Here is a 26,829-nt window from a genome sequence, read left to right as displayed (position 1 = left end):
TTTTTTTGATTTTGTAGCGTTCTTCCGCGTTCTTTTCTGCGTTTGCGCGTGTGTGTGTGTGTGCCTGATTGCGTCCCTCTCTCGAGCAAGCCCACTGGTAAGTCACCATGCCGCCACCGCTGCGCTCCAAGGCGGAGTCCGTCCGGCGCGAGGAGGTGTGCCAGATGTTGGAGCCGAAGCGGTCCATGTCCGTTCGCGACACACTCTACGGTCAGCTCGAGTTCCCGCCGGTGATTCGCATCCTGACGGACTCGCCGGTGGTGCAGCGGCTGCGCGACCTGAAGCAGCTGGGAAACTCCTTCTATGTCTACCCAGGTGCCACGCACTCCCGCTTCGAGCACTCTCTAGGTGTCTGCTACCTTGGCATGGAGCTGTACCGCAGCATCGTGGATGGGCATCGAGAGGAACACAGGGACTTTGGCGTCCCCGAGATCGCGAACCTGACGCGTGAGGCCGCGCAGAAGGACATGCACTGTATCGGGATTGCCGGCTTGTGCCACGACCTCGGGCATGGGCCACTGTCGCACTTGTTCGAGTCCTTTGTGCGCTCCTCTGCGCGGCCGGAGGAAGTGCAGCTGCGCAGGTGGTCGCATGAACAGGCGAGCATCATGCTTCTCCGCAAGATGTGGTTGGAGAATGAGACGGAGCTAGCCGAGCTCGGCTTTACGGAGAGTGATCTGCGCTACGTGGAGCTGCTGATCAACGGCCTCGCACCCGGCAAGGCGTGGCCGGACAACGTTGGACGACCAAAGTGGGCGCGCTTCACGACGGAGATTATCGCGAACAAGCGCAGTGGACTGGACGTGGACAAGATCGACTACATCCAGCGGGACTCTGTCGCGTGCCTTGGTACGCCCACCTTCGTCTCCATGAGCCGCCTTTTCCAAGGTGCACGGGTGGTGGTGGGTGACAATGACGAGACATCCATCGGCTACCCCGACAAGCTGGACGGCGTCATCGAGGAGATCTTCCTCGCCCGCTCCCACCTCCACCGTATCGTCTACCAGCACCGTGTGACCAAGGTGATTGACCTCATGACGCTGGACGCCCTGCGCGCTGCTGGGGACGTGTTCGAGGTCAGCAATGGCAAAGACGGCGTCATGCCGCTGCGGTCGTGCGTGCTGCACCCAGACTTCTACGTGCACGCCAGCGACTGGATCGTGCTGGCGATTTTGCACGGCAGCAACAGAACGATGGCGGAGCCATTGGGTAGCGGCGCCTCGGCAGAGCATCGCCGCGAAAAGCTCGCCGAGGCGCGCCGCATCCTGCAGCGCATCCAAAGCCGGCACCTGTACACGACAATCGGCTCTTACCGCCACAGCGAACAGACCTTGATCAATGCAGGCCGCCTAAATTCCTTGGAGGGGTCCAGCCAGGAGGTGAAGCGGGAGGTCATGATTCACGAGTTGCTGTCTGATATTGAAGTGACGAGCCTGGACCTGTCGGTGAAGCTGCGTGAGTGGTCCCGGCAGCACAACGGCATGGCATCAATTGAGATTCTGCAGGCGGAGATTACGCAAACGGCCGGGGACATGGACAAGAAACACAACCCAGTGAGTGCTACCTACTTCTTCAACCCGCGCCAGTCTACGCACTGCCGCGTCGAGCCGCACTTCTCCTGCAACGTGACAACGACGCTGTTTGTGAAGATGGGTCCCGTGTCATCGCTGGTGGTCGTGTGCCGCATGCCGTTGACTCCGCAGGAGAAGGAGTCGCTGCGCGTCAGCTTCACCTCTGTTGCCGATCGGCTTGGCAAGACGGACGCGAGCTCTTTTTCCTGCACCCCCATGAGCCAACGGGGCCGCGCCGCCGAGTCATCGCAGCAGGCAGCCTCTGCGGCGCGGGACGAGTCCGCCGCGACCCCGAATCCCTCGATGACGGCGGCGGAGAGGCTCACGTCCTCCTTGAGCGGTGGGTGTCCCGCGGCAAAGCGGCTGAAATTGGACCTGGACACCAAACTCTCCCGGCGGGAAGACTTTGACGTTGATCAGAGCAGCGAAGGCGTTCTCCAGAACGACGCGACATCGAGCTCCCTTGAGCTGGTGACGCCCGCGGGGTATGGGCAGGTGGGGGAGAAGGGCCAGGATGACGACGATGGCGAGGAGACGGACATCCTCAGCTTTTCGTAGAAGGCTACAAGTGGGGAGGTATGATGCCCAAGGGGAGAGCGCGAGCGAGATCGGAGGGGCCGGGGCAAGGAAGTCGGCCGGGCCAGGTATTAGTTCCTGTGAGAGGAGGAGAGCAAGAGAAGAGGGGAAGGAGGCAGGCTGCGTACTCTTCAGTGTCTCAGCGTGGCCCATCGAAGGGCTGTTGATGGCCTGGCTCTCCCTTGGTATCTTGCCCCTCTCCCTCTCTCTCCCCCTCTTTCGCTTTCTTCGCATCACCGCTGCCAGCCATCTGCCAGTTCTCCGCGACCCTCTCTCCTCGGGTACTGCGGCTATGTGGTTGACGTGGATCAATCAGGTGCTTTCCGGTGTGGCTCGCCCCCCCCATTGCTTCGCACGCCATGCCGAACCGTACGGAGCCGCCTCTCTCCCCGTTTTTCTCTCTGCAGCACCATTGACGGTAGAGCCCTTCCTTTTTCGAATCTCGTCTCACCGGTGCCCACGCGCGCGCGCACCTCAATCGCGGCGCGGCTTTTTCTTTTCCCTTTATGCTTGCGTTTTTCGCATTTGGCATGTGAGCCCGATGCGCCCCATCAGCAAGCGTAAGCGCCGCTGCCCGTCTCCTCTACGCTTTCCACTGCCACCTTCACACCCACCCTTCAGACGTACTCCGCGCAAGCCATGCGGATAGGATGCCGTGGAAGCCGACCAACATCGAAAACCAACGGAGCCCCTCTCGTGCGACGGGCACTTTCAACTTGCGCTTGTATGCTGCTGCTGATGCGGCAGCAGAATTCAGTGTATCACGCGCACGTACGCCTTTTCCTCTTCATTACGTTTTGCCAAGGTGCGGGGCTCCTTCTGACCCGCTAAGCCTCGCGTAGGTCTAGTCGACCAAGCGCGGGCGCTCTCACGTGGCCGTTCCACCTCCTTCCCTGCGCACACTATCGGGTTTCTTTCACTTTATATATATTTCCCTTCTTCCCTCTGCTGCTGCTGAAGGCCTCGCAGCAGCACCGGCAGCGCCAAGGTGCGCCTTTCACACATTGCCATTCCTTCATTTTTCCTGACGCTCTTCCCTCTCTTTTCTTGCTGAACGTCGCACTCGCCGCTGCGTGTCCGCACACACGCAGGGGACGAAAAGAGAAGCCACAACATCAAAGAAACAGGAGAGAGAGACCTGGGCCGTTGCGCCGCCACCTTGCGAATCCCTTTCCCCATTCGAAAGAACGGCACCTTAACCTCTCTACCTCTCATGCCCGTGTCTTCCCTGATTCCGAAGCTGCCAAGCGGGCAGCAAATGATTGACGGTCGCCTACCGGCCGCCGTGCAGGAGCAGCTGCGCGCTGTGGCTTTGCAGGTGTTGCAGCGCCTCTTCGTGCCCATCTTGTGTCGATACCGCCTTCGCAAGGCTCGGCTTGCGCTCAAGCACCGGCTCCTGCTGAGCCACACGACCTGGGAGGAAGTGGAGGAGGCTGCATTCAGCGCGCTGGAGCACACATCTTACCTTGGGGCGGTGACGCGCGACTTGTACACCATCGCTGATGGCGGCCGCTCTGCCACGCTTGGCGGCGCGACTGAGGCGCAGTCAGCTGCCATGGCGGCCTCGCCGGTGGACGCGGCAACAGGGGCGCAGATACGCGATAAGGTGCGCGACATACTCAACTCCAGCTACGTTCAGGTCGCGGTGCATCTTCAGAAGGAGGTTCTGGAGTGGGAGTGGGAGCCGGCCAGTGAGGTGCTGGTGCTGGTCGGCGGCTCCCTCGAGCGGCATGGCACCGCCGTGACAATGGCAAAGGTGACCGCCTCAACGGTCGGCGGCTTCAACGTTGGCACTGCCGCGTCGCTGATAGGCAGCCGGCGCGCCTCCGCGGTGGCCGGCTATGGATTCTCGCGGAAAAGCAGCGTTGTCACTGGTGACACCGGCCGACCTGGAACGGCGCGACGGGCGTCTGCTGCAATGCTCCGCAACACAAGCAGCCATGGTGGCACCGCCGGCAGCGGTATCGCACTTCCACCGACGTCAGTCATTTCATCTCGTTCACTGACCGACTTTGGGCAAGAGCGCGCGGCCAGCGCATCAGGTATGGACGGTGCCGCAGGTGCGCCAGCGATGTCGAGCAGCAGCGTGTTGCAGGCTCATCCCTCCGCACCGGCCCCCGCCGAGGCGGACACGGAGTTTCTAACAGCGCCGCAGGTGCTTGGTGAGCTGGCTTGCGTTGGTGGCTTTCCTTACTGCGCCGCCCTCTCTGTGTCCTCACCGATGGCGGTCATTGTCCGGATCCCAAAGGTGGTGTACTGCCACATGGTGAGCGAGTGCGCGACGTCAGTCGGGCAGCGACGCCTGCTCGTCGAGGCCCTGCAGATGCGCGAAAGGCTGCTGCCCTACTTTGCACCTCTAACCCGGGCCCGGCTGCGGATATGCCCACTGCTGACGCGGCTGCGCACGGAGCAGCTGGAGCACATCCGCGACCTGATCATACCACGAGTCTACGCCGCCGGCATGGAGTGTGGCGAGGAGGAGAAGCCGACGCACATCTTTTTTATCCGGCGCGGCGTGGTGCAGATGCAGCGCGAGGCAACCGTGCCAGGAAATGACGGCGGCTCGCACATCAACTCGGAGCCAGCTTCTCCGCATGCAGAGGCCCTGACGGCGGCGCCGCACACGAACTTTTCCCTAGAGCTTCCGAGGAATCGCTCGCTGCTTGTGGAGGGGCACACCTACGGGGAGACGAGCTGCATCTTCGGCGACTCCGTAGGCGACCGCTACACCGCTGTCACGCACGTTGACATGTACCTTCTCCCCTTTCGGGTTCTCATCCAGCTGATGAAGCAGGAGCCGGACGTGCACGGCCCCATCTACCACAGTGCCCAGGAGCTTTCGTACATGCGCGACAAGGAGTGGACCGGCGCCCTGTTCGGCCCCCGTCTCGTCGGTGCGAACCTGCCCGGGGTGCACGGCGTGGTGCCCGCTGAAGGGATGTTGGCCCTGCTGGCGGCCGGCGCGCACAGGGGAGTCGGTGATGGCGGCACTAGCGTCTGTAGAGGAAAGGGCCCGGCGGAGGCCAGCTTCAGCTCTTTCCACCCGCCAAGTGGCAGCGCGCTTCGTGGAGGCGGTGGCGGCCACCGCAGTCCGACAATGTCGCGGCGCGTCACCATCTTTGAAGAGGCATCCAACCCGGGCGGCGCGGGAGACCGCGCTGGCGGGGGTGTAGAGAGCGCCGGTGTCTTGCCACTGACGGGCGGTCGTGTGTCTTCAGCGCTACTGAGCGCGATGGAGCACCTTCCGCTCGTCAGCTTGCTTCCGGGTGCCACGAGCGACTTCCACCACGCGTGCATTCAGCAGTGGCAGTGTGTTCGGTACAACAAGGGTGACGTCATCGTCACCAGCGGGGAGGAGTGCAATCGCCTTCTCTTATTCTTCGAAGGCCGCGCCGGTATCGTCATGGACGCGGCTCTGCTGCATGAGGAGCTGCGACCTGGGGCGGCGCTCGGCAGCGCAGGCATCGCCAGTGCATCACCGGCGGCGGCCTGCCCGATTCCCTCTGGCCACATTGTCGGGTACACGTGTGTGCGACGGCATCGCTGGACCCGCAGCATCATTGCACTTGACGACGTTGTCGAGGTGTGGGAGCTGCGTCGAAACACCTTCGTGCAGCTGCTGCGCACCCATGGTATCGTACACGACATGCAGGCGGCGACGCTACAGGTGCTGCAGCCGCTCGCAGCGCAGGAGCGGCTGAAGGTGCTTGACTACCAACCGCTTCTCCATCCAATGCCTAGCTCGCTGTGGAAGGAACAGGCAGTGCCCAACGTGCACCCCGTCGTTGTGGCGAACGAGGAGACTGTGCTATTCCCGGTGTGGCGCGAGGGCGACTTTCCGCTTGATCGCCGCCAGTCCATGATGGAGGCAACCGCGCGCGCCGGCAGCGGTGGGGGCCGCCGAGCGACCTTGTCGTCAGTGAATTCGATGAAGGCGGCTGCTGTGGCCAACGACCTGCACCGCAGTGCCACACGACTAGAGGACTCCGCTCATCTGCTTAGTCACCGCCCCACCAGCGTGACAGGGGCGCTCGAGACGGGAAGCATCAGCCGAGGCGATTTCACAGCGCAGTGGGCAGATGCCGCGTAAACGGGCTCGCCTCTCGCTGCGCGTTTGCCAGAGCGTATGCGCTTCGCTGTGCCGGCTGACGTTGACGCCACCGCAGCACCCTCTCTCTTTCTCCCCCTGTCTGTGCGTGTGTCGTCTGTTGTCTGCTGTCTTTTCTTCCCCGCCCTCTGCGTGCGCGTGTGCGTGCTCGTGCACCTTAGGATCATTCGCCCTACCCCCACCCACATGGCTCCTTCTTGTTTCGCTTGCTCGCTTTGACTTGGCCGGCACGGCGCTTGCGTCCATGTGTGGCGCGCCGTGCTGCACCCCGCGGAGACTCATCGCCCCTTCCCCACGTCTTTGCCACTGACCTCTCTTTGGCATTTTCTTTCTTCCCTTGATGTACCCCTGATGACCGGGGTGCAAGGGGCACCTCAGCGTGTGGCATCTCAGGGTCCAGTGCGTCCCACTCCCTCTGTCTTGGGAAGCTAAGCCGCCGCCCTATCCCTGCCACATGCCGAACCCCACTTCTGGTGATGCCGGGATCACGCATCCACGGGGCAAGGAGCTGAGAGCAACGCACTCCTACGAACGTCGGGGGCCAGGTTCTGGAGGGCGTCTCGCCAGGGTGACCAGCGACCGCAAGCACGCTTGTGCCACCCGTATAATGGGGAAAGGGCCCGCCTAACTGGGAGGTATCTCACTCCCGACCCTCGCACTGCCTGCTGGTGTGCGAGGAGCCTGCGCCGCCCCGAGGAACGTGCCAGGTAGCCCAGTTGCACGATGGGAGCGGCTGTGAGGCGACCTGCGGAGCGGCGTGGGTGTGTGGGCAGCGTTTGAGGCAGAGACCGTTCTCCGATGACTGAGTCGGCGCATTGTTGCAACGCCGGTGCCTAGCGCTGCTGCGCACCATGCGATGGGGGCCTATGACAGGGCCGGGGCGTGGGGGGGGGGAGGGAAGGTCGAGTGGCATCGGGCTTGACGTTGTGTGCCAGAGAGAAAGCGGACACACGTTGGGAGACGAACCCAAACCCGCGTTGGAGTCTCATAGATGTACCAAGATGTGGACTTGATTCCCTTTTATTTGTAAACGTATGCAGACCTGCTCTCGCACTCGTCTCGGTGCCTTGATACTCTACCCACAGCGTCATGGCGCTTTTGGCGGTAGAAAGTGTCGGGCCTCCTGGTCCATGCTGGCATACACAGATGCGCGTGTGTGCGTATGTATGTGTGCGTGGAAGGAGGAGAGGGGGAGTGGGGCCACGGACAACGGGACAGACCCCGGCAAGAAGCCAATTCGGCTACTGAGAGACATGAGGAATATTGTTTGGGCTTGTAAAAGGTCGTCTGCATCCTGCTTTGCTTCTCCGTGTCTCTCTCTCTCGCTGTCGCCACCGCCCCGCTCGCCGTCTCGAGTGTGGCGTGTGGGCCGTCATGGTGCGCACGAAAGAGGAGAAAAGATGCTGCAGGCGCGCGCTGTGCACGTGAATTGCGTCGTCGTTGTCACGCTGTGCAGCGCGACAAAACTCTTTCTTCGCTGCGCGTGCATCGTCGGGTAGGTTCGGCGCAAACAACATGTTTGAGCTTCACTCGCTCAACTCACTCCCTAGCGGCGCCGCTGGGCAGCTGAGCATCTCACTCGTCTCTCAATGTCTTCCGTTTGTCCTCTTCTGCTGCTTCTTCCGCTGTGTTACCGTTGCTTTCGCCGCGTCGGTGTGGCTGCTGGTGACACTCACACGTGCATGCGGGCGGACGCGCACTGCATCGCCCCCCCCCCCACCACACACACAAACACATGCATATACGGTTTCTTCTACCTGTGCATCCGCTGTTGTGTCCCTCTGCAGGTTTCCCTTTTTCTTTATTTTCTATTCTGCATGCACTGAAGGCAGAGGGGGCACGGAAGAAGAGAAACGAATCAAAAACGGCGGAAAGCTGCGAGCTTGCGAGCGGGACAGAGATTTGCCCACCCTCTCTTACTCTGCGCACCATCAGGGATACAGTCACGTACCCCTTCCTCTCCTCCCCCCTGCCCTTTGCCGCCCATCCTAGCCGCGAGCGACACCTCTGCATATACAGAAAGCCTCATATACTTAGCTCTCCTGCGCCCTCCGTTCCGGCGCGTCGCCTGCTCGCACGGGCCTTCTTTTGGCTTATCATCCTTCCTGGTTGCTTTGTACGTACTTTGCGCGGCCTCGTGCTCGGCACCCCGCACCTGCGTCACTGCAGCGGCTTTTGCTTTCTCACGCTGTCGTGGCTTCTCTCGTTGCCATATCAAGCTGCCTCGTTTATCTCCAGCTGCCCTCGGCAGGCAAGTCCGGCGCTGGCCGCCGCTCGACAAGGGTGCTTGCTTGGCCCCCTCCATCTTTTTTCCGTCGTGCACAGCTGGAGGAGAGACATCGTGGGAGCGATCGCCAAACACACCGACGCACCGATACACGTCCACCCACACGCATTCCACCGGCTGCTTTACCACCTCATTCCGTGACTCCTCCGAACGATAGCGAGAAGCGTAAAAACAATACCTTGAACACATTTGGTTTGCTCAGCGCGTTTGGCAGGGGTGTCTCTGCGTTCATGTTGTAGCGACTCTTTTCGCGTGTGGCTGCACGGTTCCTTGCACCTGTCCTTCTCGCTCTGTTCCTCACACATCCCCTCACCTCCTTTTCTCGTTTCCGCAGCCATCCACATCCTCCTACTCTTGGACGTGAGAAGATCGGGTTTTCTACGTTTTGCTTTCACGGTCTTGATCCGTGTCTTTGCAGGCAGTTGCACTTACTTTGTATGCCCAACTGCTTTACTGGCTTCGTTGCCGTTGCCATCTCTGTGTGTGTGTGTGTGTGTCTTATTCAGTGGAGTCATCGCTTGCACTTGCACCTGGTCGCCGATTGCCCGACTTCGTTTTTTTTTTCTTTGGTTTCTCTCTCTTCAGCTATTCCGCCATCACCTCCCCCCATTTTTCCCCCACCCCTTCGTTGCCCCTCGGTGTATTGGCTACTACTTCTCCTTCCCTTCTCCGCGCTTGGCGGCGGCGTGCCTCCCCAGTCTTCGCCTTCGTGACTTTCCTTCTCCCCGCACGTGCTCCCCTACTCTCTTCTCTTCTATCATCCTCGCAGGGCAGAGCATACACGTCCTTCTCCTTTTATCTGGTACATTTCGTGGTGACCTTCGTTCGCTTCTCATCCCCTCCGTTTTTCTCTCCGTCACCAACGTGGCAGGTTGTCCCACCTGCCGTCTCTCCGGTGGCCGACGATAAATCGATAGTTTTGTATTTCTTGCTTTTTGTTCAGTTCTTGCGTGATTGCCCTCTCTCTCTCTCTACGTGGTTGGCTCCAGGCTCGGCGGATCAGGCCCAGCTTACGGCACACGCCCCCCACATAGAGGACCACGCTGTGACACAGGCGTATATACTCTCACGCACAGACACAACATCGCCGCACACGGGGTTCATGCTTGCGTGGAACCGCTTCCCCAACAACGCTGCTGGGTCAGCCGATCCCAAGCAGCTGCAGATGATGTTCCCCAACGGCGCTCCCTGCGACTCTGCCATGCATCTGGCAGCGTACGGCGATGCTGCAAACCGTTGTATCTTTGTCGGCGCTATGAACGGCATGCCAGTTCGGCCACCCTCTCCAGCCGCCGCGAGCGCGACGTCGCCAAATACGGCCGCTGCGGGGCTTCTCGGTGTCCATTACCCCGGCAGCTACGCCGCACCCCGCCCCGCTGCCGGGTACTACTACCCCCCCTACGCGGCCGTCAAGCAGCACGCCTTTCAGCAACCACAAGCTGCAGGAGTGATGCTGGGCCAAGTGCCGCCGCCGCCGCCGCCGTGCCAGGCTACCGCATCTAGCACTACTGCGCTCGCACTCGCGACGCAGCAGCGCATCGCCGCCGCCTCTAGCCCTTCGTGTGGCCCGCAAAGCGCGTTCACCTCTGCGCCGCTACATGGAAAGGGACGTGAGAGCCCTCGCAGCGGTCGACATCGCCGCGGCGACGGCGAGGCGACGGCAACTCCTGCCTCGACAGCGCAGCCATCTTCCCCCGGTAGGCACGACGGTGGCGGCATCTATAGCGAGCGACGTCGCCATCGCGATGACCCACCACCTAGTGGTGCCAGCTACACCCGCGCACCGTCGCAGGTGGCGACAGCGACGTTTGGGGAGGTGTTTCCGCCTAGCTCTAGCGGTCCCAACTCACATATTGCACCTGCTGCTCCGGCTGCAGCTTGGGGCGCTGCTCATGATGATAATGACGGCGGTGATGGTGGTGGCCGGCGACGACGCCGGCGTCGTCACGGCGATGGCGGCGGTGAGAGGCGCCGAACCGCCTCGCCAAGCTCGCCTCCAGAGCCGCGAGCCGATGAGGACGCGAAGGAGCCGCACCGACGCCGCCACCGCCATCGCGGCGAAGTGCGCGGCCAGCACGCCAACGCCCGCAGCGACACGAATGCGCCCAAGTCTGCCTCTGCGCACCTTGCCGGTGGCCTCGCCGACACCTCGCGCCACCACCGATCGAACCATCGATCTGGCCAGCGCTGGGGCAGCCCTCCCAAGAGCACTGCCGCCAATGTTTCGACATCAACGGGAGCGGCGGCGCCGTCTGTGGGGCCGATGCCTATCACCACCCTCGTTACCCCAGTGCTTCAGCCCGTAACAGTGGCCAGCGCGCTGATGGTAGCGCCCCCGCCATCGCCGGCAATGGTGCCTGCTGCGCCACCGGCTCATAGAGGTGTCCGGAGCCCGCCGCCCATCTCAGCGGCGGCGCCATCACCGCCGCCTGGGGTACCACCCACGAGCACCTCAAAGGGCCACCGACGCCACCGAAGCCACCGCCGCACCCCTTCCGCCTCTTTGTCAAGTTCTGGTGGCAGCTCCGACGCGGCGTCGAGGCAAGGGTCGTCGCCGTACCCGTTCTCCGTGTCCTCTCACTCGGAGTCTGCCTCGCGCCCCGCCTCGGCCTCGTCACGCGACCGCCGCCGCCGGCGTCGCAGAGACCGCCGAGGCCGCCGCGACCGCCGCCGATCGCCACGTGAAGCCTCGCCGTCCTCGAGATCACGGCCAGCGGCAGGGGATCCTGTCGGCAGCGCCCCTTCCCCGCCAACGAACAACAACGCCAGCGTCGCCGAAGCTCCCAAGAAGAAGGGAGAAGGCGGCATTCTGAGTTTTTTCCGGCGCAACAAATCCGCCGCGGCCGAGGCCGACTCGGCTACAGCCGGTAAAGCCGGAGCGCCGGGCCAGGAGGCGACCGTGATGATGCCGCTCACCATGCCGCAGAAGGCGCTCTACGATACATCTATGAGGCCCTGCGGCGCCGCTGTGGCGCCGCGAGATGCGGTGACCGGAGTGCAGCACCGCGAGGCGAGCAGCCGCACTGACGCGGCGGGGCATCGCCGTTGTGATCGCACGCCGGGGCGCTCACAGCATCCCGCACCGAGTAGCGGCACCGTGAATGCTCACATCCCTCCGCAGCAGGGCAACGGCAGCCACAACCCCAGCGTTGACCCCAGCTCCGCTGTCGCGCCTTCTGGCAAGAGCAAAGGCCTCTTTGGTGGCCTGTTTCGCAGAAAGAAGGACAAGGCAGATGGGGGCGTCACCGCTGCGGCTGACGCGAGCGCCAACAACGCAAGCACCGTCGGCGGCTGGCCGTCCCCGCCGTCGTGTCCTTCGACGTCCGGCACCTCGGGCAACTTGACAGCGAAGGCGGCAACCACTGTTAGACTCGGCACGTCGTCAACACCTCCGAAATCTGCGCCTCCCCGTGGCGGATACGGCGCTGCACCGATGAGTCTTTCGACAGCACCCAACCCAGCCCTCATGTCAAAGCCGGACGTCTTGAGGCGCTCTACGAAGAAGAGCAGGGCAGCTGCGGCGCAGGTGCGGCAGGAGCCTCTTCAGCCAAATGAGCTGCGAAGCCAACTGCAGGCACAGAAGCAGAGCCAGAATCAACACAGCGGAGGCAATAGAGGGCGCCGCCGAAACGAGAGCCGTGACCACCGATCACCGGTAGGCGAGCGCGGCGGCCGCACGTCGGGAAACCGCGACGGCAACCCTCGCGGTCGCGGTCGCCGTCGCACCCCCTTGCAAGACTCCAACTCGTGCTCGAGTGACGCATCATCAACGTCCTCCAGCACAAAGGCAGCCCCGAAGCGGCACAGCGGCCGCGGAAACAGCGGCAGCAAGTCTGCTCGCGCCCAAGCGAACAACGAAATCTGAGGCAGCCCCTAGTGCAGTTTCTTCACGCGCGGCTGCGAGAAGAGGAAGATCGAGAGCGGTAGCGGCACGCATGGCCCTACGCAACGCTCTTCCCTTTTCCCTTGTTGTTTCAACTGTACAGCTTTTGTTTATCGTTTCTCATTCTACCCTCGTCCGAAGGCATCAGTTCACTCATCGCATTGCCCAACACTTTCGGCTATGTATGGTGTACAGGCGCGTGCTTGTCTCGCTCTGCGTGTGACCCCCTGCTACTGTACTCCTCACCTCCTCTGCCGTCTCTGTTGATTTCATTCAGCCCCGTCCTTTTGTCGTTTTGGAAGTGGTTGTGTCTGTTGTCTGTCTCTTACTTTCCTTCGGCGCTCGTGCCCCCCCCCCCTCTCCCTCCCGCATCGCCTTCTATACCTCTCCCACGGCCTCGCATTCTGTTGGCTTCTTTGTTCGGCTGAGGAGCCATCGCATCTTCCGCGTTGTGGGGTGGTGGTGGTGGCGGCTCCCCTCTTTCTGTTGCCACGGTGTCAGCGAAACGCGCGTCAAGCAAATACAAACCAAAGAAAAGCGAAATGGGTGTGTGGTGGTGGTGGGGGGCGGCGGAGGCGGAGGAGAATCCGACCTACGAGGATGGTGGATGGACGAACCAGCCGTGCCGGATGGCTGATCGTCTCCTCTTTCCTTTGCCCTCCTCCCTTCCTTGTCGTTGCGCCAGTGACTGGGCCAGCAGCGGAGCGGGCAGTGCTGCAAAAGGATGTGCTCGGTGTCTCTCTAGTCACCGACTTTTCCTCTCACAGAAGCATGCACCCACACCAACGCCCACGAAGGCCGCCACTTCTTCTTGCGGCTCTCCGCAAACGAAACGAGGAGGGAAGGTGAGCGAAACCAACGACTGTTTGACAGGGAGAAGACCCGCCGCCACACCGACCAGCCCGTGACGCAGTGCCGGCTCACCGGGTGTTCTCCTCGCTCTTTCTGTATCTGCAGTTCCGTATCACGCACGACTCACTGGCGCCTTCGCTCTCCTTCCTCTCCCTCCTTGTCATCGCTTCTTTCGTTTCCGCCTTTGCGAATTCACTCGCCGGCGCTACCGACGGCGCTTTCGAAGCGCACAACCAACAGCGGTCGCGCACGTGCTCGGGCGGGTGTGTGCCTGCGTGCGCTTGATCACGCCCTCTTTGCCCTGCTCAAGTCTCCTTCCTAGGCCATTCTTCATGGCGTCTCATGGCGAGTCCGCAGTGCCGGCGCCTGGCCTGCAGCGGCGCGGCACCGTCAGCGGCGCTGGGGTAAGGACCATCACGACAGCGGTGGGGCGCCTGCTGACTGACTACGCGGTGCAGCTGCGCGAAGACCTTGGATCCACCGACGCCACCGGCGGCGTCTCCTTTAAGCCAGGCTGGGAGGCCGAGGATGGTGACTTGGTCAAGGTAGAGGGCGAAGGCAGCGACTCCGCCGCGGGCAGCGCCGTTGAGACACGCCATAAAACGAGCTCACGTCACGCAACCGATGCGGATGACGAGGCGGCGCCGCTGACAGAGGCTGACACGGCGGAGTGCCGCCAGCGCTTACAGCGACTGCAGCGCGTCAAGCATCTTCTTGCTCAGTTTTCGGGACGTGCAGAGCGCCGTCGCGTGCACGCGGAGGCTGTGAAGACGTCTTTCCTCAGATCAGGGAGCACAGCAGAGGCTGATGACGAGGCGGACGGCGCCTGCCGTGTGAGCTGTGAGACGGTGCGCCAGAATCCTGTACTCATGCTAGCACTGCGTCGCTTCGATCGCATCGCACAGGGCTTCCAAGGTACAACGGCGCCGGCGGCAGTGGCGAAGGCTCAGGGTGGTGGCCTGCGCGAGGCAGGCACGGCCGCTTCAGTATCGGAAACAAACAAGGTGAACTTCATCCAGCCGTTTCTGAATCCCGTGCCTCTCGCCGAAGGTGCCCTGAGCGCTTTTAGCCGCAATGTGAACATCGTGTTTCGTCGTCGCCCGACCGCCGGTGGCCCTCCCGCTACCGGCAAGCGGCCACGCGACGAGGCCGTCGACTCCGCTGCATCGTCCTGGGCGTCTACAGCGGTGGCACCAGATGCGCACAACTACTGGGACCTGCTGGCCACACAGCAGCGCAGGCGTCGCTTCTCCCTTTACACTGCCCGCGCCGCGCTGCTGCCACGCGTGAACGCCGTGTGCGCGCCACTGTATGTCTCCCTTGCTGTCCAGGAGCTCGCGCAGCTCAACTCGGAGGCGGAGCGCTTCATGTTGAAGCGGGCTTGGTGTGTGCACACCAAGGCGCACTTGCTGCGCGAGGTGCCGTGGGTGGCCCGCGATGTTGCCGCGTACCGAGTCGCCTTGCGCGAGGCGCTGCCGGGCTTCACCGAGTCGCAGCAAGACGCCTTCCTTATCGACGTTGTCTACGCCGAGTTTGTCTGCGCTGAGGGCGGCATCGTGCGCGTGTGTGTGCAGCATGCACTCTTCCTGGACCTCACCTATGACGTGCGGCGCCAACAGTGGACGCTCGTCGCGCTCCACTGGAATATCTTCACCACCAGCGCCGGCGCGTCGCTCTTGACATCGCAGTCAGCATTGGCAGTGCCTCATGCACAGACCCCGTCCGCCCCGCCGGCTGCGCCTGCCACAGCGGCTCTAGCCCCCTTGATAGCTCACAGCTGTGCTCACGGCACTGACGACTCTGCCTCGCCATTACCTGAAGCGCCCACGCCTGCGTCTTTTGTAAGAATTGTTCCTCAGGATCGCGAGGCACTGCACCGCTTTTTGCGGCTGGCCTTTGCACAGGAGGGACTGAGTGGCGGGCTGCATGCGGCTAACCGCTTGGTCTGCGCCGTTGTGATGGACACCTTTGCCACCCAGCTTCAATCCCTCCAGCATTCATTTTTCACGGGCGGCGGGCTCGGTAGGCTCGTCGAGATGGAGGTGCGGCCGGGCACGCTAATCAGCTTTCACCTCTCCTTGCCAGAGCTCTTTGTGCCGTCAGCGCCTGTGGCGCATGTAAAGATGACTGTGGCAGGCGGCACCGTGATGCTGGAGTGTGTGCGGGGCACTGACCTCTCCACGAGACGGGTGACGCTGCCTCTCGGGACTTCGTCCCTGGTCGCCTCAGCCACGGTGGGCGTAAATACGGCAACTCGGAGGTCTTCGATGACCGTGGTGGATATGGAGGCCTTATTGTGGCAGTGCGTGTGTGCCTCTGCTTCCTCCTAAGCGGTTGCGGCACCTCCGTGCGTTATGCTGGATAGGAAGGTAGGCCTAGAGAGGGATAGCAGAATGGTGGGTTTCGCAATGTGCGTCGCTGGAGAAACCCAACGTGCGTGCGCGCACGCATGCGCAAAAAAAAAAGTAATCGTAGTAATAGTCTGCTGCGGCACACGTACCAGCGCCGCCGTCCTTCTCCGGTGTGTTGCTAACTCTTTGTGGACGACCTCGGGGTGTACGTCTTGTGCAGTGAAGCAACGGCGCGTACTCATGAGCGACCCCTTGACAGGACGGTGCAGCGGAAGGTCGGAGGCCCCCACTTGCGCACAGGCGTTTGGGCCACTTTCAGCTGGGTCTTCCCTCCTCCACATGCAAAGCATGCACACCCTGCACTAGTCCTCTCGCCCCACCCTCTCTCCCTCTGCTCACAAACGCCTCTTTGGCGTTGCTCTAAGGTCTCTGACCGACTCCCCCCCCCCTTCACTACCACCCGTCGCCTTTCTCCCTCTCTGTGAGTATCGCTGACGTGTACAGTAGTGTCACCGAGCCAGCTGCACGCAGGGCATCCGCATACGACAGCTACGGCACCCTACTCGATCGTCGAGAAACGAGAAGACCACCGCGCGCCTCACTCATCATTCACCAACTCCTTGCCTCTCATCCTTCAAAGGAAAGCCGCCACCATCGTTCACGAGGAAGTTGAACCCCAGTCCACCGTTTCTTTCTCAGTGCATACCGCAAGCCCGTCAAGGCCCCCTCCCCCGCTAGACTGGTGGCAACGGGCTCCTGCGCGTTGCGTCGCTGTGCGCCCTTTCTTCTCTCATCGCGCCTCTCTGCGTGTGCCTCGTTTTCCGGCACCTCCCGAACTCGCCAATCTAGGGCTCCGTGGCACGAGTGTCAAGCGATTCGGCGTGCGGGTGCCCCCCTTTCACATCCCCCTTGAGAGCGCGTTAGCGGTGCAGCTTCCTACACAGCCCATGGCGTACACGATCAACTCTTCCAGACACTCGAACGGCGACGGCGACGGCGACGGCATAGCAGGGCAGACACAGCCTTCTGCCGCGAGTTCAGCGGGCGCCCCAATCGTCCGCTTCAGCCTCCTCTATCAGCTACGGCACAATGCATGCTCCATCACCGCGCGCAATTCCAGCTCGCTGCAGCGTGCCCAGTCGCGCCCATCCCTACCGCAGACAGGAGAGCAATGCGGCCACTGCTCGGCATACGCGAACGACTTCTCTCATGGGGAGACAGAGACAGCAGCCGGGCCGGGCTACATGACGCCGCCGCAGCGTCGCAGCCGTCCCTCCTCGACAGAGCTGTTTTCCGGGCCTTCTTCCTCGCCTGTAGCGCTGTCGCCTCCTCCCGCCACGTATGCCGACATTCCGTTGCTGTCGACTATGGACAAGCGAGAGCTGTCTAAGGTGGTCGTGCGCGATGCCGTCTTCGGGCGCTTGCTGGATTTGGTTCCGTCACGGCAGCACATCCAGACAGCCGTGTGGACGCTTTCGCGGCATGTGATTCAGATCGACGGCGCCGTCACGGTGTGCGCCATGCCGCGAGATGCCAGCAATACCTACCCGCTTGCTAGCTCTTCGCATTTTGCCGCTTCAAATATCGGAGGCGGTGTCTACGGGGATGTGGAGAGCCTGCGTGATGTAGTGCGCGAGCGCGTTGGGGAGCTTGTGATGGACGCGCGGCTCTTTGCGTGCTTGCTGCAGCCGTATCTGGGGGAAATCGGTTGCCAAGGCGATGTGATTCAGACCTCCGTCGAGGTTGTGAGGTAGGGAGCACAGAGGCGCATCCCCCCTCGTTCTGCTCGGACCACTGCGCGTGTCGTTACCCCTTTTCCCATAGACTACTTTGCACTCCCCCTCCTCATCACCCCCCCCCTTTAGAAGATGGTCTTCTTGTGCGATTTGTTCGATCGGTGAGTAGCAGAGTTTTGTTCGTGCGAGCGCGTGTGTGCGGGTGTGTGGTCGCGCTGCTTTGTGCAGCAATGGGCGAAGAAGAAACAGGAGGGCGCAGCAGAGCTGCAAGTGTCTGTTACAGCGGAAGCCTTGCTGCCGCACTGCCATACCTCCTCCTCTTCAGCCTCGAGCCCATCATCAAGAGCTGTGAATGGTGGCTGCTCGACCACTTAATGACGCCACGACTGCAACATGATATAAACGGGCACGACAAGGAAGCGAGCGAGCATGCGAGCAACTTGAAAAAGGTCAGCGTGGCAAGCCAGGCGAACCAACGAGGCAATGGCGTTGGATTACCGGCGAAACCTCCACCCTCTTTCGCCCCGCGCACAATCGCCACGCTGTTTTGCTGTTGCTGTTGTGCCGCCTTCGCTTTGCGTTTCTCCATCGTACTTCTTACCCACCTGTGCCGTCCGCAGTGGTGCTGGCGCTACGCCCTGTCTTCTTTCTATCTGAATACCTTCCACCGCAACACCTGCGCACCCACCATTTTCCACGTCTCTTTTATTTGCATCTGCGACTTGCCCCGTATTCTTTTTGCTCGCCCTCATTTCTCTGTGCCGCACACAATCACGTCGTGTCTCCGTGACACGGTTGCACACCCGGGATGCCCGCTGCTGCGCACAGCACTGGACGATCTCTACTATTCACTCCACCCGCGCGCATAAAGTGAAAAGGGGGTGGGAAGCCAAGCCAACTAAGCCTTGCACTTCAGTGCCCTGCTTCACGTACCTGGTGTCTCTTGCATAACCCCCGCCTCCCCCCCCCCTCCGACACACACACACACATATATATATATATTGGCTGAGACGCGAACTCATGGCGGGCGCACCACCTGTGTCGTTTGTGCACACGGCGACGCGCACGCTGCTGCACGACATCCGTACGTTCACGCACTGGGATCCGGCGGCGAACAAGTTGCAATGTGCGATACGGGATGCCGCCTACCTGGTAATTGATCTGCCGCGCTTCTTCATGTACTCGCACAGCAACTACGGCGCCATGCGGCGCTACATCCGTCAGTCTCGCATTAACAAAGGCAAAGTCAACCCCGAAGACTTCAAGGACGTGGACACGAACGTGCTGCGGGAGAGCCTCATCAAGTACGCGCAGGCAAAAGGCCCACTGCAGAAGATTGACTTTCGCTGGTTCTACTGGATGTACGCCATCATGATCATCTACGTGGGGTGGCAGGGGATGTATCTGCAGTCGCTGCTCGACGCACGCGTGGATCGGATGGGCGCCTCACTGGAGCAGCGCCGCGATATGTACGACGACGACTACCTCGAGGAGGTGCGCCCGCGTTAGTGCCGTGGTGGACGCGACCCATAGCGTGAGCACCGATCAACACCGCTGAGAGGGGAGAGGGAGCGGCAGCCTTGCTGCATCTCGCCAACGGTTCTTCTCAGTCGAGGTGCCGCTGCTGCGCTGTGAGGCTCACGCCCGTGTTTCGGGGCGTGCCTGCTAAGTTGTTGCATTGCTTTCGTGAGACGTATCGTGTTTGTGCTGCGAAGGCAAAGCGGCCCGCTTACGCTGGCCGGCTGTGCCGCTGTCTTCTGCGTCTCTTTTTCGTGTTTTGGCTCGCCTGTCTCTGCCCCACTCACGCACTGACTCACCCGCTCTCTCTCTCTCATGCACGCACGTGTGGGCTTGGGGGCTGCCCAGCTGCTTTTCCTTGTCCCACGGCACGAGGGCTGGGCTGCGGTGAGAAACTCTGGACTTACGCAAAATCCGCCGCGGGGCATAGACCGGGGGCCGCGGCCGACAGACACAAGTGTATGGCTCGTGTGCCGAATCGCGCATCCGTTTTATGAGGGCAGCAGAGACAAGGTAAAGAAATGGCCGAAACTGCCACCACCACCACCACGGCAGTTCTGAGCGAGCTACGCGGAGCCAAGTGCACGGCGCGTTCGCTGGGTTGGGAGGGAGGAGAATAATGATGACCGAGGAGGCGCGGAGAGCGGGGGCCGGCGCGAGGCGCACTCTTTTTCCAACGACCACTGTCACACATCGGGGCGGCAACACTGCTCTGCAAAAGGATCAAGAAAGGTGGCAGCCGAGAAAGCGTATACCTCCGGTGTGGGCGGTCATTGCTGCCACAATCCCATGTGGTTGTGTGTGCGACCTGCTGCGGGCCATGCGTGTCAAGGCCGCCGCCGTGAAACTTGAACGCCACGGCACACCTGTGCGGTGGACATACTCGGTGCAGCACACCGATACCACCCTCATCCTCCGCTGCGGATGCGACTGCTGCACCACCTCCCCTGCTTCCGCCCTCCTACACCTTTTCGTTCTCGTCTGCTGACTGATTCACCTCACCTGTGCGCGAAATCAACGAGCAACTATCCACAAATCAAACACGGAAAAGGACCGCCACCTGCCCACGTGGTGTTGACACGCGCATAGCAACATAACTAGGGTATGAGAAAGTGCGTGAAGGACACTGCAAGACGGGTTGCACATGCGAGGCCACCTCCTTCCCGACTTGTTTTGCTCCTTCACTGGCTGTATCTCTCTCTCCCCGTTATTATACATTTCCTTATCTCAGCTCTTGCTGTGGTCACCGTGTAAAGCATAATGGAAGAAAAGAAGGACAAGTACGAGCAGCTGCTCGCCAAGGTGGACTGGCACGCTCCACACCCGCCGAAGGGCTATCAATACGGTGCCGGTCGTGGGGCGAAGGGCTTTATCACAACAGCCGAGCTCACCACCGGCGTTAACACAACGGCAAAGATGACGCGAGACGAGAACGATTTCTTTGCCGCTATGGAGCGACTGGAGGAGCGCACACGAAAACCCAAGCGCGAGGACGATGGAGCAGCAGCAAATCAGGTTGCCGGGCGCCACAGCAGCGGGGCGTCGAGCAACCATGCAGACCGCAGCGCTCCCGCGAAGGTGAAGCTCTCGCTGGAGGACCTTGCCACGCTGGAGGCCGTACCCTTGCCCACTGCGGCAAAGCCAATCACCGCTGCAGGCTCGCCGAGCGCCTGCTCAGTGCCCGCCCCATCTGGGCCCTTGACAACGGCGAACTCGTCACTGCCTGCGCCTGCCTCAGGCCCCTCAGCCCCGCTAGTGGTTCGCAGCGCTCGGACGGAGGAGGGCGAGGCTGCCGAGGAGCATGTCTTTGCTGAGGAGCGTGTTTTGACAGCCTACGACGTCCTGAAGGGCAAGACATCTGCTGTACAGACCGGCCTGCACAACGTACTCGCGATGGGGTCGACCGAGGAGCAGACGACCTGGATCACCCACGCGCGCGCCTACCGCGAGATGGGAATGACGCGTCGCGCGTATCAGACGCTCGTGGATGGGTGCGCTGTGACTGGCAGGAAGGGCAAGCGCATTTGGGAGGAGCGGCTGCGCTACCTCGCTAAGGACAACTACGCCGGACGTCGTCGCCTGCTTGAGGAGGCCACGTCAGCGTGCCCGACGGAGGAGGAGCTCTGGACACAGCTGCTTGACTGCATACCCTCGCTCGAGAGGGTGCCGTGCCTTCAGCGAGCGGTGCTGGCGTGCCCGTCGAGCGAGCACCTGTGGCTGCGCCTGGTCCAGTACGTGCCCTCCTTGCAGGACCAGCGCGCGTTGCTACAGAAGGCGCTGCAGCACACGCCTACACTGCCGCTGCTGTGGGCACGCCTGGCGCGGCTGGAGACATATCAGACAGGCAAAGAAATGTTCCAGGCGGCGGCGGCGCGTTATCCCTCCCTGGCGCTCATCATTGAGGCCGCCAAGTACGTGGAGTGGCACGAGCTCGCGCACTACTGGGCCTGCCGATTTGCGCCCACGATCACGGCCTCACAGCTCGCGGAGAATCGTGAAAGTCAAGTGTTGGAAGCCGAGAAAGACGGTGCGGGCAGCGCGGCGTCCATGGCGGCGATGTACGCAGCCGTGCAAAGGGCAGACACGGAGGTGCGTGACCTGGTGCGCACCGCCCAGCGTAACTACCTCGACCTGAGCGAGGCGGGGTCGCGGCACGCCTGGCTCTCACTCGCGCTCTCGCTGCTTCACAAGGACGACGCGAAGGGCCACCGTGGGATCGAGGCGTCGAATAGAAACGGAGAGGCGACGGAGACCTCTCGCGCGGCGACCGCAGCGCCAAGCGTGTACGTGTGCACGGCTGCGCACATGTTTCTCTGTATCGTGGATCCTAATGACAAGAAGGGCGCGGCGCATACCATTCCTGCAACGTGGCTCGAGGACCTTGTGGCGCTTCTCCCTGCCGACGCTGCGAGTCGTCACAGTGTGCAGTGCGTGCTCTGGTACTCGTGGCTGCAGCTGCAGCGGCAGCAGCTTGAGTCGATGAACACCGGCAATGAGTCCTCAGAGGCGCTGACGGTCGTGGGCAGCAGCGCCACGGCGGCGATCGCCAGATCTACTGCTACCGTGACGCCTCGCGACATTCTGCCTGTGCTTTCATCCGCAGTACTGTCGGCTTCTACCGCTGTTTTGCACGACGACCTGCCTGTACTGTGGTGCTGCGGCAGGGAGAGCTCAGCGAGAACGGAAGACGGTGCTGCGGTGCCATCAACAGCGCGTCAACCGGCAGTAGCACATGCAGCTCTCGGTGCCCGCAGCGAGGAGCAGAGGGTGGCGGAGGAGGATGAGGAGGAGGAGCTTGGGAAGCCGTGTGTGGCGCCAGCGGCCGCTTCGACGACGCCTGCGCCTGTGAAAGCGAAGGCGGCAGACCTTGAATCTGAGCTTCCGCTTCCTCCTCCGTTGATAGTAGCGCTGGCCTCTCTGCTTGGCAGCGCCACGCATGTCGCCGCCGCAGCGGCAGGCTTACTCGCTGGCGCTTCGCTCGGTTCCCAGGGGTTGAGCGCACAGCTCAATGCGGCGCCCAGCGTCCCGGCCAACGCGCGCGCAAGGTCGCAGCTCAGCCTGGCATTGGAGCTTCTTCTTGTGGAGGTGCCACTGGCTGTGTCCGACGCCCTGTACCGCCGCGGCTGCTTTGCGGCAGCCCTCTCTTTCATTGATCGGCTTTTGCACACCATCAACTCTAGCGCAACAGAGCAGACCGCTGGCGCCCTGCGCCTGTACGTGGCACGCTCGAAAATGCTGGCCGCCGTCGGTGACACAACGGCGGCGGATGCCTGCTTGGTCAGCGCGATTGCTGCAGCGAAGGGTGCCGCGGCAACTGTGCAGCAGCAGCAGCGTGAGGAGGAGGTGTGGGTAAAGCTTGCCGTGTTGCGCCGCAGTCAAGGACAGCCAATTGATGCGCTGCTGGTGGACGCGCTGCAACGATTCCCGCGCTCGTCACGACTGTGGCTCATGCGGCTCGAGGAGAAGCGGCGCGCAATCCAGCAGCGACAGGACGTTCTGGCGCCGACCTCGACTGGGGTGCCCGTGATTGACCTGCTGCGGCAAGACGAGTCTCTTGCCAGTGACGTTCGGGATCTTCGCGTGCTGTGCAAGAAGGCGCTCGCTCCTGATCACTGCCGGGCCGTGGCGGCAGTGTGGGTCTTTGTGGCTGCCCGTGTGGAGGCGGAGCTGTTGCAAAACGTAGCGGCGGCGCGGGCGTTGCTGACCGATGCGCTGGCGGCGTGTGCGGCGGATCTGCAGAGTACGCGATCGCACGTCTTGGCGCGGGGTGTGTCGGCCCAGGAACTCGAGAGACAAGCCAGCGCCGTTGCCCGCATCGGTGCAACGCAGGCCATGCTTGATGTGCAGTACGGCACGCCAGGGCAGGCGCTGGAAATGGTGCAGGAGGTGCTGCAGAAGCTGCCCAAGACGCGCGAGGGGACCTTTGCCATGGCGCAGGACGATGCCGTTGGTGAGTTGCTGGGACTCTTTATTTCACTGGAGCCGCCCGCGTCCCGTGGCCGAGCCGCCGCGCAGGTGATGCGTCAGTGGAAGTCACGTGAGCCACTCGCCTTGTGCGCGGTGGCGCAGCTGTACTACGCCGCTGGACAGTACGCTCGAGCGCTGGATCAAGCGAAGAAGGCGGTGCAGCTGAGCAAGGGCCGCTGCGGCGATGCGGTGGGACTGCTGTGGCGGATGGCAGAGTCGCCCGCGATGCAGCCCCTCGTGCGCGAGGTATTGGCGGGAAAGACGGGAGAGGATTCTGAACGGAGCGGTGAGGGCGAAAAACGTGTCGATGCGCTTTCTGATGCCGCCCCGGTCGCTCAGCTCACTGCGGAGGCTATTCAGCAGTGGGTGTTTTCCTTCATGAACACCAGCGCTGACGCTGGTGTAGGCAGCAGCTCTATCAGCGGTGCGCGCTGCGCGCTGGCGACCGAAGATGACGCTCCAGCGGTGTCGACTGGGATCCCGGCCACGCCCCTCATCGTGGTTCCCAACAGCGGTCCTCTCTGGATCACGGTCGCCAAGGCAGAAGACCCTAGCAACGTGACGCTCCTCGGATATCGTCGGCCAGTGGCCGAGATGCTTCGCGACGTTGCCAATCGCATCATTCTCAAGGGCCCAGAGTCGGCGAGCGCCGCGACACACGCGTAGTACGCCGCGTTGCGCCCAGGAGCCTACACATACTCGCTCCACCTGAGCGTGTGAGGCTTGATGGCCTCCCCGTGAGGAGCACATTATATCTCGACCAAGGCATGAACAGATGCGCACAGGCAGATACACCGAGTCACGTGGGTGGAGCACTGAACAGGGGGCCACTAAGAGCTCGCACTGTGGCGGAGCGTATCGGCACAAGGGGGCTTTTAGCGGGTCCGAGTGAATGAGTGTACCCCCCTCCCCTCACCTCTACCCACTACTTCCCACGAACTCACGCGAGCAGGCATCGGATCTCGCGCCACTTGCACTGCCTTGGGTAACACTTTCGAGGGGAGGGGGTGCGTGTTGAGAGAGGCAGGGGTGCAACGCCGCCTACATCATCTCGCTCATGCGCCCCCACCCCCCACCCCTCTTTCAGTCAATCTCTCTCTCGCGCCCACCTTCGCTTCTCCATCTCTATCTGTGTGTGTGTGCCCTCCGCCCTCCCCCCTTTCATTTCCTTTTGCTCTCGGTGATCGGGCTCGACAACAACTTGTGACTACTGCACGCACTTGTCGGACTAACCTGCTCACTTCACGGGGCTCTGCACGCTCTCCCTTACCCCGCAGCCTGCACGCACGTAGTCCTTGACCCCCCAAGGATAGCCACACAACACAGAGCATTTCTCTTCCTCACATCAGTCATGTCATCCGGTAGGAACTCTCCGGACTCCGACTCGGTCGACGAGTGGGCGGCCCCGCCACAGGCGTTCTCGGAAGGCGACGCGCCTTCTGGTGCTGCAGCGCCGGCTGCGGCCGCTGGCGGTGGTCGCAGCATGGAAGCGATGGACGCCGTAGAGCGCGACTTGGCCGGTGCGTCTGTCACTGTGCTGTTTCAACTTCCCAATGGCGAGATGCATCGGGCAATGTTTTTCATGGGCCAGAGCGTAGAGAACATGAAGGCGCTGCTAGAGAAGGAAAAGGACCTGCCATACGAGAAGACGACCCTTTACCTCGGGGACCGCATGCTGTTTGACCCCCTCTCCTTGAGCGACCTCCCCTTCGACCCCAAGATTGAAAACCTCGTCAAGGTCGAGATGACCACCTAAGCGTGGCAGTGCGCGGACGCTTCTTCTCTTTTCTTTCCACCAGACCCACTGAATGGGATCACCACCCGCCTTTCCCTCTGTCGGCTGCGTGGCACAACTTGACGGAGGGCGACGCTCATGCATTTCGCGCGCCCAGAACTTAGCTGCATGTCGTGATTTGGTGGAGGCAGATATCGTGAGAGCACAGCGAGGCAGGCGCCTCACGTGATGTGAGATCACATCAATGGGGGAGCGAGGGGGGGGAACGGTACCATAGACACCATACTCGCTCAAAGGGGTGCCTCTCCCGTTGGCTGCTTGCCTTTTCCAGCTTCGGCGGCGCACAAGAAAATCCACACGCGCGCGACGTTGCCGCGCTGCCCACGTCTGTGAGTTGAGGGGGAGGTGGAGGAGGCATGGGAAGCCACAGCACGACTTGCGCTTCTTTTTGCTTCACTGATGCATCTTTGTCTTTGCGTTTGCGGCTGCGTTTCTACGGCGTGGCACAGCGCAGACGGGGCCGTCGCCCTGGTGCTCAACTGCTTCTTCTAGAATTGGGGCACCGCCACCACGGCACCGATTGACCACTGCGCGATTCGGTCCGCTGCCCACTTTGATGAGGGGTATGGCCCGGGCGCCGCCAGTGCTGACTGGGGCCCCATCACGTTCCTTCCAGGAAGCGATGTGGCAACGGTGCCGCACCGCGGTCGCCACATCAGTCCGAAAAGACCGTGCCTGCACCACAGCGATGCAGAAGCGAAGACGCGCGAGCTTCAGAGTGCGGAACTGACCCCCAAGACCACCACGACAACCCGAAATCGGACCAGAGGGAGGCAAGGCGGATCGCTCACGCAGCCCCACCCCATCCCACCACACATGCACACACACACACATACATATATATATATATATATATTGCGCCACTCACAGGGACGAGGCTACATTTACAAATCGACTCATCGCGAAGACCACCGGGAGCTCCCTTCCATCCGGTAAAGCTACTTGTCGACCGCCCGGGGCGCGAAAACTGGCGCAGCTCCAAGCATCTCTCGACAAAATACCCTGTGAGCCTCCCAAGCATCGCCCTCTCTCGGGTATGCTCATCGAAGCGCTCGAAGGAGCCGGCCTTGAGGGATGGAGAGAATCCTGCGACGCCCTCACCCCTCCCGCGACCCTCGACAATGGGCACGCATCTTGACCATTCATGGGTCTCTCCCCTCCCCGCCCACTGCGCACAACAGCAAGGAGACAAGGTGGCCGCTACCTCGGTGCGAGAACGCAAGTCAATATAGTGGTCACGATGCACCGACAGAAGTTAGCGCGACGTTCGGCAGCCCGCCTTCACGTCCCACCGCGAGAACCAACTCGACGCCCTTCAAACCATTCGCCATGGGTAAGCTCGAATATGGCGCTCCGCGAACTCCGCTGCAGCTCCGCCCTGGGCGTCAACGAAGTTCACCCTGAGAGCGTCAAGGGCCCTCCCGGTGCACTGCAAGAGAGCGCGGCTGAAGGTTTGAAACCTGAGCGTCGTCACAAGCCGCGCCCTTGCTACGTGGAAAGGAGGGGCGGTTCGTGCCCCTCTTGAAGCCGCACAAAACAGATGGTGGTCCCGCGCCTTACTATCCTGTAAAACCGACTAGCAACCACCCCCCAAAGCCCCCTCCAGCGAGTCGCCTCGCCACGACTGAGCGACCATTCTGCGAGACAGACTCCAGCCGCACCCCGCTCCGCTGTAGACCCCCCCC

The 26,829-nt window shown here is 62.0% G+C and overlaps 7 protein-coding genes across 7 annotated transcripts; all 7 read left to right on the top strand.

The window, feature by feature from the left end:
• Window positions 1–107: 107 nt before the first annotated feature.
• LDBPK_322680 (hypothetical protein, conserved) lies at window positions 108–2,129 on the top strand (the record flags this gene model as incomplete). Its single annotated transcript, XM_003863633.1, has 1 exon — window positions 108–2,129. One exon carries the CDS (start codon window positions 108–110, stop codon window positions 2,127–2,129), a length of 2,022 nt encoding a protein of 673 aa, XP_003863681.1.
• Window positions 2,130–3,360: 1,231 nt separating this feature from the next.
• LDBPK_322670 (hypothetical protein, conserved) lies at window positions 3,361–6,237 on the top strand (the record flags this gene model as incomplete). The annotated part of the gene is made up of 1 exon (XM_003863632.1): window positions 3,361–6,237. One exon carries the CDS (start codon window positions 3,361–3,363, stop codon window positions 6,235–6,237), a length of 2,877 nt encoding a protein of 958 aa, XP_003863680.1.
• A 3,407-nt stretch (window positions 6,238–9,644) lies between these two features.
• LDBPK_322660 (hypothetical protein, unknown function) lies at window positions 9,645–12,407 on the top strand (the record flags this gene model as incomplete). Its single annotated transcript, XM_003863631.1, has 1 exon — window positions 9,645–12,407. The coding sequence occupies one exon, from the start codon at window positions 9,645–9,647 to the stop codon at window positions 12,405–12,407; it is 2,763 nt and encodes a 920-aa protein (XP_003863679.1).
• Window positions 12,408–13,609: 1,202 nt separating this feature from the next.
• LDBPK_322650 (hypothetical protein, conserved) lies at window positions 13,610–15,607 on the top strand (the record flags this gene model as incomplete). The annotated part of the gene is made up of 1 exon (XM_003863630.1): window positions 13,610–15,607. The coding sequence occupies one exon, from the start codon at window positions 13,610–13,612 to the stop codon at window positions 15,605–15,607; it is 1,998 nt and encodes a 665-aa protein (XP_003863678.1).
• Window positions 15,608–18,384: 2,777 nt separating this feature from the next.
• Window positions 18,385–18,873, top strand: LDBPK_322640 (hypothetical protein, conserved; the record flags this gene model as incomplete). Its single annotated transcript, XM_003863629.1, has 1 exon — window positions 18,385–18,873. The coding sequence occupies one exon, from the start codon at window positions 18,385–18,387 to the stop codon at window positions 18,871–18,873; it is 489 nt and encodes a 162-aa protein (XP_003863677.1).
• A 1,269-nt stretch (window positions 18,874–20,142) lies between these two features.
• Window positions 20,143–24,015, top strand: LDBPK_322630 (hypothetical protein, conserved; the record flags this gene model as incomplete). Its single annotated transcript, XM_003863628.1, has 1 exon — window positions 20,143–24,015. The coding sequence occupies one exon, from the start codon at window positions 20,143–20,145 to the stop codon at window positions 24,013–24,015; it is 3,873 nt and encodes a 1,290-aa protein (XP_003863676.1).
• A 685-nt stretch (window positions 24,016–24,700) lies between these two features.
• On the top strand, window positions 24,701–25,105 carry LDBPK_322620 (hypothetical protein, conserved; the record flags this gene model as incomplete). The annotated part of the gene is made up of 1 exon (XM_003863627.1): window positions 24,701–25,105. The coding sequence occupies one exon, from the start codon at window positions 24,701–24,703 to the stop codon at window positions 25,103–25,105; it is 405 nt and encodes a 134-aa protein (XP_003863675.1).
• Between the last annotated feature and the right edge of the window lie 1,724 nt (window positions 25,106–26,829).

Source organism: Leishmania donovani, chromosome 32 (genome assembly GCF_000227135.1).
Source record: "Leishmania donovani BPK282A1 complete genome, chromosome 32".
Lineage (NCBI taxonomy): Eukaryota > Euglenozoa > Kinetoplastea > Trypanosomatida > Trypanosomatidae > Leishmania > Leishmania donovani.
Note: the sequence above shows the minus strand (reverse complement) of the source record. Positions and strands in the feature narration are given on the sequence as shown.